Raw genomic sequence first — 13,545 nt, 5'->3', positions numbered from 1 at the left:
GGTCAAATGCAAGAAACATTAGTGCCCAGATGGCACTCTTTTCATTTGGCTGGTCATGAAAATGTGCAAACACTTAAAATGGCTGTCTAAAACAACTCCAGAAGAAAAGAAGATGTTTTTGGCAACTGAAAATAGATAAGAGTAAGTAAAATTTGGGTTTGACTGGATGAATGAGTCCATTTTCTGAAGGAGTCTTGTCTTTATCTCTGCAGGTGACAGCTACTGACCCAGACAAAGATGCAGACCAGGGCGCCATACGGTATTCCATTCATGGCCAAGGGGCAGAGTCACACTTCATGATCAACGACATCACGGGAGAGATGTATGCCCAGCGCACCATAGACCGAGAAGAGCGTGCCGTCTGGCGCTTTGTTGTCATGGCCACGGATGAAGAGGGCGAGGGACTTACTGGCTTTACGGATGTTATTATCAACGTGTGGGATATCAATGACAATGCCCCCATGTTTTCATGTGCACCTGATAATTGCCAGAGTAGCGTGGCAGAGAACTCCCCTCCTGGAACTTTTGTTGTGGAAATGACAGCGATAGACCTTGATGATGCAGCCGTAGGTCAGAATGCAATCCTCATCTACCGGATTACTGAGAATGCACAAAACACAAACAGTGCAGAACTTTTCACTATTGATTCCAGCACCGGCACCATATCCGTGGCAGCAGAGGGTCTGGACCGGGAGTTTCTTGACAGCCACCAGCTGGTAGTGGAGGCCCGGGATGGTGGGGGTATGACAGGTACAGCTACTGTCACTATAGTAGTAACAGACATGAATGATCATGTCCCAAAGTTTACAGAGGACCTGTGTGGTGCTCGTGTGCCGGAGAGCACAAATGAAGACGCTCCTGTTCTGGAGTTGAGCGCTGTGGACCCTGATGCTGGGTTGTATGGACAGCTGGCCTTCACTGTGGTGTCTGGAGACCCCGAGCAAAGATTCTACATGGTCACCAACAGAATGGATCAGACAGCAACTCTGAGACTGAAGCACAAGTTGGACTTTGAGAAGCCAGGGGAGCAGCGGTTTAACCTTACTGTCAAGGTGGAGGATTGTGACTTCTCTAGCCTCATCCACTGTCTGGTTCTAGTGGAAGATAACAATGATAATGCCCCTGTGTTTGCTCTGAGCTCCCACCTGCTTTCCCCTTTCCCTGAAGATATATCTGTAGGAACCAGCATCATTCAGGTTGTGGCCACTGACACTGACTCAGGCTTAAATGGGGACATTTTTTACAGCATTCTTCCTCAGTCTGACCCATATGGACATTTTACAGTCAGCCAAAGTGGTGTAATAACGGTTGCCAAGCCACTAGATAGGGAGACAGTGGCAAGTTATGAGTTGGTCGTCATGGCGACAGACCGGGGTACCCCAGCACTGACTGGCAGTGTCACGGTACACTTGCTTCTGCTAGACATGAATGACAACGGGCCAGAGCTGGAGACAGCCTATACCCCGGTGCTGTGGGAGAACAGTCCAGCACCTCAGGTGGTCTGGCTCAACAGGAGCTCGACTCTGCTTCAAGTTGTGGACAGAGACTCCCCAGAGAACGGGCCTCCTTTTTCTCTCTCCCTGCCCTCGCTTTACTCTGTCGACTTCCACCTGCAGGATCACAGGAATGGCTCTGCCACACTCACTGCCCTGCGGAGATTCGACAGGGAAAGGCAGAGTGAGTTCCGCTTGCCGGTGATTATGACGGACAGTGGCAGTCCCCCAGTAACAGCCACAGACACACTCACCATCACTATTGGTGACCAGAATGATAACGCCCATCAGGCAGGAGAGAAAGATGTCTATGTGCATAGCCACAAGGGTGAGTTGCGTACGTCTCCTCATTTCATTCTCTTTGGCCCCCGTCGCTACAGAGCTTTTCACTGCAGGCAGAGCATGAATGAAGAGGGGAAACTGAGACTACAGCTGAAGGGAAAAGTTTTCACTCCTATACCTACTCGGTGCAGTCTCGAATGTATAATTGCGGTCTTCCTTTAACATTCTAACAGCGTTTCGTTATGGTTATATCATTGTCAAATCTTTTCTTAAGCCCTCAACACATTTTTTCCCTCACCAGCCTTATGCCTAAAACTCATCTGAACATCCCATCATGATAAGGATTGTGATTGCTCTTTTTTTTTGCCTTCTTTCATTATCTTTAACCTCCAGGTATGTTTGGTTAGGTACTGTACGTAGGCTTGATCGCACACTCAGCTACTTGGCACTTTTGGTAATTGTGGAAAACAGGAGCGCTATGACTCATCCAGGCTGCCATTGTTTATCCAGCTGCAGTATTCTGGCACAGCAGGTCGATAATAACATAATCCATACTGATATAGGGGCACTTCCTTAAGCTCTGCACTGTCTGAAGCACTGAGAGTCTATTCATTCCAGCAGTCAGGCAGCACACTTATGAACATAATAAGTAGAACAGAACAAGAGAAGATACAGAGAAGAGAAGGATGAAAAGATAAATGTTGGCATCAGCAGATTCTGTCCAGACGGAATCAATCTGTGTGTGTGTGTGTGTGTGTGTGTACGTGTGTGTCTGTGTCTTTGTGTCTACTTTGAACAGGAAGGATGGCAAATGCTGCACTAGGTAAGGTGTATGCCCCAGATCCTGATGACTGGGACAACAAGACCTACACTCTGGAGACAAGCGCAGCCAAGTAAGAGCTCACTGTTAAATGTGTAGGATTTTTTCAGAAAACATGTTCATCTCTGAATGCGCAGCACAAGTACAAGTGTTAAAGTACAGCAGTAGCAAAGTGCCAATAGTGTAAAATTTGAAAACTAAAGAGGATGTGGATTTAGCTTTGAGGTTATTCAGTGATACTGTATCACTCAACCTGAAACATGCCTAATAGGTAGTTCTTCCTACGTTAGATCCAGTTCCGTGCCATCTCATATAAGCTACACTATCTACACTGTCTTTAATCATAGCTGTCGTCAGTGATTACCATTCTAGAAGATGCAATCAGAATCAAACAAATTAAGCAATCTCGGTCCACCTGTATGCCGTTCCCAGAATGAAATAGTCCGCGGGAGCATTTTGTGCAGCGATTTAGTATTCAGACCCTCAAAATCAAATTATTAACACGGTACCAATTACACATTTATTTTATTCATATAACAAATTCTGCGAGTTACCATGACAACTGTCAAACTCTTTTTGGAGCCAAAGATTTTTTTTCTTTGTTCTTCCCTGCAGTTTTTGTTTTTCTGTTTTTTGGTTTATTTTGAAATGAATTCTCATTCACTTCCTGCTGGAGGAAACCCAGGTATTACTGACCAGTTCTCTACTTGTCTGTCTGCCATCCGTCAGGCGTTTTTCCTCTGAGCTCAGAAACAAAAGAAGCCTCTTATCTTCTTTCTCTTTTCTCTCCAGGCGTTCACTCCTACCTAACAACTCCTCTGCTTCTTCCAGATACTTCAGCCTGAACCAGAGCTCAGGAGTGCTGACTATCCGACAGAACACTCCAGCGGGCAGCTACTGGTTGAAGGTCGGGGTGTCTGATGGGGTGTGGCCTGATGTTATGTCAGGTGTCAGAGTTCATGTCAGGGAGCTGGAGGAAAAGGCCATCCTGTCATCTGCCTCGTTGCGTTTGACAGGTAGTGTTAGCCGAAACTCTGACTGATGCCGTAAAAAACATAAGCACAAAAAAAGGTTTTGAGCCATTGTGTACTGTGATTCCAACTCATTTAGGTCTCTACATGACCATTAGAAGTATAAGTTAAAAAATATTGAGTATAATCATTTTTCAATAGGATTCCCTGTCTCAGTCATCCTCCGCAAAATAGAAAGCTCTCTCTTTGTCTGCTGTTGTTGTTAAAATCCCTTCTGGAGCTAATGTTGAAAGAGACAGCATCTGCCACAGGCATGAATAAATTGGTACTTTCATTGAATGATTATCAGGTTGTCAATCCAGTTAACACTGAAATAATAGGCTGTCAGGAGAAATTTTTATACTTGCATTATTTAACATTTCTAAGCATTGTAAAGCAGCTGTTCACACTGCTTGCTGGTAACAGTGTTTTTCTTCTTTCTTCGACACTGAAGTTTATGTTAGTGTTCATTTTTCTGTCAGTCTCAGAGCAAATCAGAGCTCTAAAGGTCAATTTAGAAGTCTCAGGTAAAGTCCTTGACATTTAAAAAGCTATTTGGCAAACAGAGTCTGAGGCTATTATGGATGCCTCTGACTGCATATCATCATCATTTTTAGAGATTAAAGATGAATGCCTGCGTTCCCTAGATATTATTGGAGGGTGGCACCACAAATGCGATTGATTTTGCAGTCATTAAAATATTTTGTATGACAATTTTTCAAGACCCCTAACTTTATTCCAGTGAAGAAATAAGTGATTTTTACTTGACGGCATCACTAATGATTCACCCTATGGATGATTCAGGGAGGAAGTGGATCAATAGAGGGAGATTTTAGGCTACTATTGTGCTAATGGAATCAGGAACTCAGTAGACTTTGATCAACTCTGTAGCTGTCATTGATGAGTCTGTACTCCTTATTGCATGAACTCCCACTCTCTTTGTCTCCTGAAGGCATTACAGCGAGAGATTTTATCGAATCGCACTTTGGGAGGAAGAGCCGCCTGGAGACGTTCTGGGACTTCCTGTCTGAAACCCTGTCTGTCAGAACAGAGACTATCAACATTTTCAGCATAGAGGATAGAGAGGAGAAAAGCGTGGACATCTATTTCTATGTGCTAAATGATAATGGATACATGCGTCCGGAGAAACTGCACGGTGTCCTCGCAGCAAATAAAAAGAAGGTATATATAACATTGTGTCTGATAGATAGAGATCAATGCTCATATATCAAGTGATACACTCGGGAGCTTGAGGGGAAGAGATAACAGGGCTTTTTATCTGCCCTTTTATTTTCACACCAACTTTCTGTCTGTTTACTGCTTGGGCCTGTCATGTCTCTTTGTCTCTTGTATTCATTAGCTTTATATGTCTCACCTCTTTTTTTCCCTTCCTTTCTTCCCTGTTTTGATTGCGTATCATTTGGATTCATCTGCCATTCTTAGCTTTATGCCTTGGTTCTTAAAAACAACCAATTACAGAAAATCGAAAGTATTTATGTAGATTAGGCTTTGCCTTTCTATTTTGCATCGCCTTTGAAGTTGTTTCAGCTCTCTAAATGTAAAATACTGTGTACCCCCTTGTATCTTCACTGACAATTACTTAATTCCATTTTTATCTCACTCATCTCCTCCCTTCTTCCCTTTTTGATTCTCTGCAGCTGCAGTCACTGCTGCATGTGAACGTGAGCCAGGTGCAGGTAGACGAGTGTGTGCGCACAGATTGCAAGGCGTTTGGCGGCTGTTCCACACAGTTAAGCATCAGTGAGTCGCCCACCCTGGTAGACTCCGGTGTTTTATCCCTGGTCTCAGTGAAGGTGGCGTCCTCAGCTGTGTGTGGTTGTGCTGCAAGGGAAGTGACCCACCGACCCTGCTCCTCCTACCCTACTAACCCTTGCCTTAATGGGGGGACCTGTGTCGACACCCAGAATGGATACAGGTGAGAGGCATGTCTGCAATTGTTCAGGATGACTAGAGTTGAAAAATGCTTTTAAGAGTTAGGAAACCGAAATAGAAGTTACCTGGTGTGCTGCAGTTTTCTCTTTAGTCTTGTTAGACTCACTGTAAGTGTGACAGCTTGGAAAAGGATCCCAGAATTGCTAACAGCAGCCCTCATGAGAACAGTCTCCTTCACCTGCAAGCTGACCTAACTTGCTTGATCTGCTGTGCTGTGTTGCCACCTGAATATAGTGTACAGTAGAGTAGCAGGATCTTTAGACCAGTAGATTTATCACCTGGTTTTGAAATGTTAAAGTTTTGGCACACTGTGTTTTGCAAAACGTAATAGTAAATAATGAACACAGCCTTGGTGTCAGTGTTTTTAGTCATTAGTTAGAATATTAACCATAAATATTGATAAACGTGTGAAGTCGGTGTAAAGGCCTTCACTTTTAAGTCAACAGGTCTCTGTGGGAGTCGCACAAGAAACAGCATGTAGTTCATTTGATGCACACACTAATGTTCAGATTAAATAAATATAGGGCAAGGGAATTAATACTGCTCTGGCCCCCCTCTATGCTCACAACTTCTCAAAATCTCATTTAATTCCATGTACATGAACATGCAAGTTTTCCAGAGGCATTGCCTTCAAAGAGAGGATGTACACTACTTTTTCTCTTGTTGTTTTTGTTTTTGTTGTTTTGTTTTGGCTTTTGCTTGTTTCTGCTGCAGTTGATACAGTGCTGAGAGAAGCCTTTGCTCTAGGAGAAGAATATCTCCAGATATATATTACATGCGCATGCAGGACAGCCATAAAGGATCCTGTTTTTGATTCTATTCTCTGTCAAAGGAGCTTAACAGGCAACCTCACACAGCAGCTAATCAGATGTTGTCAGTCAGAAGTGAAGAAAAACATGCCCCGCACTTCTTGATTTGGATTGGCATTGCTCTCACGAGTCATATGAAAAAGCAGTGAAAGAGTGAGGTGGTGTGCTCGGTGCATAAAGTATGTGCATATGTATGCATAAGGGTACACTCAGCCTGAGCAGTCCCTTTGCTGCGTATGGATCAGTATTCCTGACATGTGTTGCCCCTCTGCAGAATAAACAGCAAGGGGAGAAACAGTCCCTAAAAGCCTCAGTACACACAGCCTTTCTCCAACACTATGAAAATAGATGGCTTTGACATTATCAGCAAAGCCACCTTGTCTCACATGCCTGCAGTGGAGGGGGCAGAATGAGAGCTGGTCCCCTCCACGCCCCCCATCGCAGTGACTGAATCAGCTGCTGGACGGGGTGTTTTATCACTGCACATATCTCTTCCTTAACTGGTGTTTTTGCATGATTATTAACATTTACCATTACCAGAAACACTGAAGAGGGGCGTGGAAAACATTACATTTTCAGTCTCCGCAAGAGCAATGAGCCTAAACACTCAAGCTCTAATCAAAGTAGATAAGTACAAGAAGATATTAACTAGAGTGTGTAATACCTTAAGAATGAGAGGGGGGAGGGCGGGGATAAGTGAGGGAAAAGTCCAGGAAATCATTGGTGGTGCAGGGCATAGAAAAGTCAGAGAAATAGAATTAATTATCGCCTAACAAAGGAAATGTGATGTGCTGGGCACGAACAGTCTCCAGAGGGTTCATTTCAGGCAGCTGTGATAGATAAAGAATAGACCAGAGTAAATGTGTTTGTAGTTAATTGATTAATGTAGAATTGAATATTCAGAATTCATGGCTAATGCAACCACTTGATTGATAACAGTGTTTTCTTAGCTGGCCACTGACAGCTGTTGTGCTGGAAAAATGTCAAAGACTGTCAAAGTCAGAGACTGGCAGAAAAAAAAAAAGTTACCACACACAGATCCAGACCCTGAACAGTGTGAGGATTTCTCAAAGCGCAAAACATGAACAACACTGATTGTTTCTCTCCCCGTTGCCTTGGTTTTCCTTAGGTTTTCTCCCCTCTCTGTTTTACAGGTGCCACTGCCCCCCACAGCTTGAGGGGCCAGACTGTCAGCAAACGAGACTTAGTTTCCTTGGCAACGGCTATGCTTGGTTTCCCACAATCAGGCCGTGTTTCGATAGCCATCTTTCACTGGAGTTTATGACGGAGGAAGACGATGGACTGCTGCTGTATGCCGGCCCGTTGGCCACTCTACTGCCTGGGGATGCTGAGGACTACATGGCCATAGGTAGGGAATAAGTCTGGATAATTAGATGTGCACCAGGGGGCCTCTGGGAAGTTACTGCGCTAAAACTTGGAAATTAATTTTGTGTGTTTAATTACTGGGTGGTAGCTAATCAGATATATGAGGCAATTTTTTGTTCTTTGGTGTACTGCTGAGGGATATGAACACACTATCACCAACTTATACAGTAAGTCCTTCATGTGGTGCTACACAGGCACCTCAGTTGAATGTGTATATATAATATTTTACCATGTGCCACAAGGAATTCTCTTTTTGTTTACCCCCTGCTTCAGTGTCAAAGCAGCGGTTCGGCTTCTGAACAGACCTTGTGTTTGGTAGACAGGCAATATCTCACTCAGAGATACATCAGCGGGGCTTTTCTTGCTGACACAAAGACTTGAACCTGAATCTTGCAGGTGAAGAACAGGAGTAAAAATTTTATCAAAGAAAAGAGGCGATTGCGTATAGTGAATGTTAGGTGTTTATATATCTTTAAAAATAGTGATACACTGCCAGAATAATGATATTTATTCCACTGAAATCAAATTTAACCAAAGGAGTGTAGTTACTGTAATGATACCTGCTCCTTCATTTTTTTGTTAAAGGAGTAGAATAAAATTGTACATAAAGTAATGTTTTAGTGGTGTTGTAGAGCAATGCTGGAATTTTTATGCCCCCCGTAAATATCACAAAATAAGACAGATGCTCTGCACTCTGCAAGAAACTCTGCAACTCTGCAACATCTCATTCTCAAAACAGTGTCAGCATTACTGCTTAATCCACAGAGCTCGCTGTGAATTTGGATGAACTGACCCTTGAATTGATTATTTACTCATGTACGTTTCCCATCGTGTTGTTTCTGGTATCATTCCCTGCTTTAATCCAGCTGTATTGTATTGTTATCTTCTATTTTGTTTTTTTGTTTGTACCATATGTTTTTTGAGCTTTCATATGTCCCTTGGGTTTTTTCCTGTGCCTACACAAAGTGAATATTTGCATCTTGGCATTTGTTTTTCTTTTGCAATACATTTCATCACTTTATTCTGTTTTTACTCTACAAATCCATAAGAGTCAGCTTTTTTTTTGGATATATAAACTTTTCATTCAGGTCTGGCACTTTTTTGGTTTACTTTAGTGTTAATTCTGAACTCCCATTACCTCAGAGTTGATTGGTGGGACGCCCAGTTTGAAGGTTAACCACGGTTCTGGGACCTTGGTCCTCCAGTTAACAAACAACATCGGGGTGGCTGACAGACGCTGGCATCACCTTGATGTGAGGAGCAACAGTAAAGTAAGAGGAGTGTTCATGCTAGTGCCGTTCTCTCTTTCTCCCTGTGTATGAAAATGTGAGACTAGAGAGTATATTGTAATTTGTAAAGAGTTTCTGGCTACAGTCTAGTCACACATCCACACATGCAGCAGTGATGACCTGTCTTCACTTTCCTCCAATTTAAAGGAAGTGCGCTTCACTCTCGATCGATGTTCCAGTGCGATTGTCATGGAGACAGAAGGCGTGGACTCATGGGCAATGACAGAGGACCGCTCATCCTGTGAAATCCGAGGGGTCACACCCAACAGAGACAAGTAAGATCAGTCATTAAGTGAAACAAGTCTAACAATCACAGTATAAAAACCAAACTGTTCTGCTGAATCCTACAGGGAACCAGTAAGCACCTCGGGGCTCCAGTACAAAATGACAAGATAAACAATAAATTGTATTGATTACATTTTATAAAAGGAAATAAATAAATGCGGCTGCATGTTTGTTTTGGAGAACCTCCATGTTTATGGTTGAAGTAGTCAGCCATTAGGGTTTAGACATTTTCAGGCAATCCTCCTGGGTTGTTTTCTGTGGTTGCAAACTACTACCAAGGTTTGCTTCTGTTCACTGTTTTAAAAAGTAACAGCAAGCATGTCCTATAGAGACAGTGTCTAAATGTCCAGTGTCCCCACAGGGGTAAACAGTTCTCTTCAGAGCAGAGCATTAGCAGTCACAGTAGCAGCAGTTTGCAGGGCGGTAAAAATCTCAGAAACTGAAATACTAGTTTCCATGGAAAGAACAGAAAAGTTATGTTTGTTGTCCACTAGTAGACTTGCAGAATTTTAATGCTGGATATTTATTTTTATTTATTATGCACTGGCATGCATCTTTGCATCTGTAATTGTAATTTTTGTATTACTATTGGCATAAACTAAAGTTAGCCCTATACTATGGGGGTTTTTAATGATGCCAACCTGACACAGTTACATCAGCTACACAATCACAGCCATACACTGTTGGTTTCAGACTGGGTCCTGAAAGCCTTACAGTTGAGGTGGAATCATAAACTGAATAATAACATTTAAATGAGATCATTTTACAGCCAAGTTTGTCTTAATAATCAGTATCACTGTCCTAAAGCAGCTTGTGGTCCCTGGATACTCCTCCTGTGGAAAAGGGAATTATGTCCCTACTTTGGCTCTATTGTGCAAAAAACTAATAGTATCTAAAACGGTGTTTATGTACAACCCTCATTTATCAACATCAAATCAGATTGTGACTCAGACTGCTTTTAGGCACACGGTGTTATTGTACCAGGCTATCCTCTCTGGAGGGAATAACGCGTTGATGAAAATCTCTGATATAAAATGCCGACTAATCTTTCTGACTATGATTCGTCACGTAGCCAGGTTTTGCTTCACCACAGCTGAGTTTGTTTTCCCCCACCGTGGGCTCGTCTTGCCACTGTTCTCATTGTTTTTTGTTTGTCTGTTTGCTTTTGTGCAGCTAAGCTTTAAGTTTATGAAGTTTAATGTTTATTAGATCTTTACTGCTGCTATTCATTGTAATAACTTTTAAATTTTAAGAACTTTTTACCTTGGTTCAATATTTTAAGTAAGTCGAAACATGTATTGCTATGACTATAGTCATTAAACATGGTATATGCACATTAACAAGCTAAAATTAGCAGATTATGTGTTTTATTTCCTTTGTGTAGATTGTCAGTCAGTCAGTTTTAAAAACATCAGGGGTGCACTGCTGAATCAGTTTGTGTTTTGATAAAGTCAGTCAAATGCCTTATACTCATGTATTTTCAAAATAATGGAAAAAGAACAAGAATAAAATGTCATAATTCTTGTCGGAAAGCAGAAAGTAATGACAGCCTCAGCAGGGAATGAATGAAACCATGAGTTGTAACCTTGACAGCTCATATAGTGTGTGCCTTTGTTTTTATATGCGGGCATTCTGTTTCTCTATATTTAGAGTTCTGTTTTGAATTGTAACCTTGAGAACTTACATGGTGCCTGTTTTCTGTTCTTCTGCTGACATTATTCTTCTGTGTTTACTTGTAGATTGAAGTGTGCCTTTCTTTCCCAGGTATCTGAATGGAAGTCGTGTATTGCAGCTTGGAGGGGTCAATGAGAACATATCATATGAATACCCACAGCTGCAGCACAAACACTATACTGGATGTATAAGGAACCTGCTTGTAGACAGCAAGGTAAAGTATGGAGCAAGCAGAGTTTATTGCAGTACAGATACAGTACATGGGGTCTGTTTATGAAAGTGGCTGGAGGTGATTGCTATATTGTGTCCCTTTATTCTTTACCTGTTTTGATGCTGGGTCACAGGTGCTGGAGGGCTCCACTTCTATGGGATTGTAAAATAAATCTGGCCTCATGGTCACGCAGGAAAAACCTGACAAATGATGTTGTCACTCGCTCTTCACTACCTCTGTCTCTGGAGCCAGCATGTAGCTACAAAGAGTTTGCTTAATGTAGTTACTCCACCCATTTGGTTCCTGTGCGTTTTATTGCAGATCTACAGTCTACGCTGTACTGTATATTTGTACAGTGGTTTACGAAAAGGACTGTGGTGGAAGAAGCATTTAAATTATTTACTTAAATTAAAGCAATAATATTGCATCATAAAAAATATTTCATTACCAGTCATAGCTCTTAAAGGTGCCCTGTGGAGTTTTCTGGTAAACAAAGTTTCATTCAGTGATTCTCATCCATGAGACCTACAGTAACTTTCCTTATAAAACATTTGCAGAGCCAGGTTTGAAACCTGCGCTGCTTACATTCATGTTTACTTGCTAGCAGTCATCTTCTTCCCTTTCCTCCCACCCTGCTGGTGCATTGCATTTTTTCTTGGCATATTACTGACACCTGAATTCTAAAACCACCTTCGGCAATGTGTATTCTTATGCACATCTGTCCTTATGCACCTGTACTAGACAAACACAAAGGGGGCTCACTCATAAAAAATACTCAAAATTACTCATTAAGCAGCAAAATGGCATCTGTCCCATTTACTGAATTACTGTAGCTGTTGCATTAAAAACTGAATTTTAATGTTGCAACTTTAAGATGTGACTGTGAGGTACACCTCCCAAAGGGAGAACAGGAGATTTGAAGGGGGGGGGGGGGGGCCGTGGGTGGAAGAGAGAAAATGAGGCATGAGCTGAAGTTTTATACTGTGTCTTGGAGCCAAATCTGAACAAATGGGTATAATGCACATATTTTTAGATTCAGCATGAGTTACACTTTGAAAGGATGTCATATCTCAGATGTTCATCATGAAAAATCACTCATACAGTATATTTGCTCAGGAATCATACGAAAAGAATATAGTTATTTTAACTCCCGAACTTACCTGGTAATCACCAGGTTTCAAAGTTTTCTTCAACATCAAAGTAATCCAGTAATAGTTGTCTATCCATGGGACAAGGTGCCAAAAAACAGGTCTCACGTTTGGCAGCATTACACGTCCTGTTTACATCCTCTACACAGTAATAATAGGACTCACAATTTCCAATAATATTTACTTTTGTCATATGTACTGTCAAATATCTTTGGAGGTGAGCTGGTGTGCTATCAGATCCTTGGATTGATCTTTAACAATGCATAAAATTGTATCAACTACTGATATTTTTGTATGTAAAACCTTATTCTGTAGAGTAATTAGCAGCACACCGAAGTAAAGTACATTACATTATATGCTGTTACTGTAACCTACTTCACTGTCTGCACAAGAAACAATTTTGAACTGTTTTGCTGCAACAAGTGCAGTAAATTTGCTTTCAGGCTGCCAACACTGCATACACAAGGCTCCATGCCAGCTGCTTGGTACCATGTATTAAGTGCAGTGTTTACTTTTTACAGCTTAATTATCTTGTGTCTACAGTACCCTGTTATACTTTCATAATATATAGTAGATCTACAGTACAAAATGGATATAGAAGTAATAGTAATAAATGTATAGCAGTAACTCAGATTCTGTACTTGTCATTGCTGCTGGTGCACTTAAACCTCGCTGCATGGGATCAGTAAAATGTGTAATGGTATTGTTATGGAAGTTGTCCCTTTCAGAAAGATAAATCAAGTTGCAATATACAGTTAAACTATTAGCAACTATGTATAATTTCTTACATTCAGTGAAAAAAATACCATTTTCTTTTTCTATCTCCAGTCAAATTTCCTTCAATTCATCTACTGTCATTGCCAGGAGAGAGACCTCTACCCTTCCTCCTGTCATTAAGCTTTTCTCCTCTTCATATTTTTCTGAATTGAACTTGAATTGAAGGGTTTCAGAGGAATTTGTGAAGATAAAGAAATGGTGTGATAGTAATTTACTATCTTTGAATTTGGAGAAAACTAAATATATGGTATTTGGGAACCGTAGACCACATAATGAACTTCAATTGAGAATTGGGGGTGCTAACATTGAACGAGTAAATGAAATCAAATTTCTGGGTGTCATGGTTGACGACAGATTATCCTGGAAATCTCATATCAGATATGTTCAGCATAAAATAGCTAAAAATAT

General features: G+C 41.5%; 1 protein-coding gene across 1 annotated transcript in view; it reads left to right on the top strand.

Moving 5' to 3' along the window:
• The window catches only part of LOC109961830 (neural-cadherin-like), an 84,576-nt gene that overhangs the window by 54,381 nt on the left and 16,650 nt on the right, over positions 1–13,545 (top strand). Inside the window, exons 18-26 of the mRNA XM_020602982.1 lie at positions 213–1,821; positions 2,575–2,668; positions 3,427–3,611; positions 4,558–4,787; positions 5,264–5,541; positions 7,522–7,736; positions 8,897–9,024; positions 9,190–9,317; positions 11,092–11,215. Of these exons, the coding sequence (XP_020458638.1) occupies positions 213–1,821; positions 2,575–2,668; positions 3,427–3,611; positions 4,558–4,787; positions 5,264–5,541; positions 7,522–7,736; positions 8,897–9,024; positions 9,190–9,317; positions 11,092–11,215 (2,991 nt within the window). The remainder of the gene's footprint in view (positions 1–212; positions 1,822–2,574; positions 2,669–3,426; positions 3,612–4,557; positions 4,788–5,263; positions 5,542–7,521; positions 7,737–8,896; positions 9,025–9,189; positions 9,318–11,091; positions 11,216–13,545) is intronic.

Source organism: Monopterus albus, unplaced genomic scaffold (genome assembly GCF_001952655.1).
Source record: "Monopterus albus unplaced genomic scaffold, M_albus_1.0 scaffold59.1, whole genome shotgun sequence".
Classification (NCBI taxonomy): Eukaryota; Metazoa; Chordata; class Actinopteri; order Synbranchiformes; family Synbranchidae; genus Monopterus; species Monopterus albus.
Note: the sequence above shows the minus strand (reverse complement) of the source record. Positions and strands in the feature narration are given on the sequence as shown.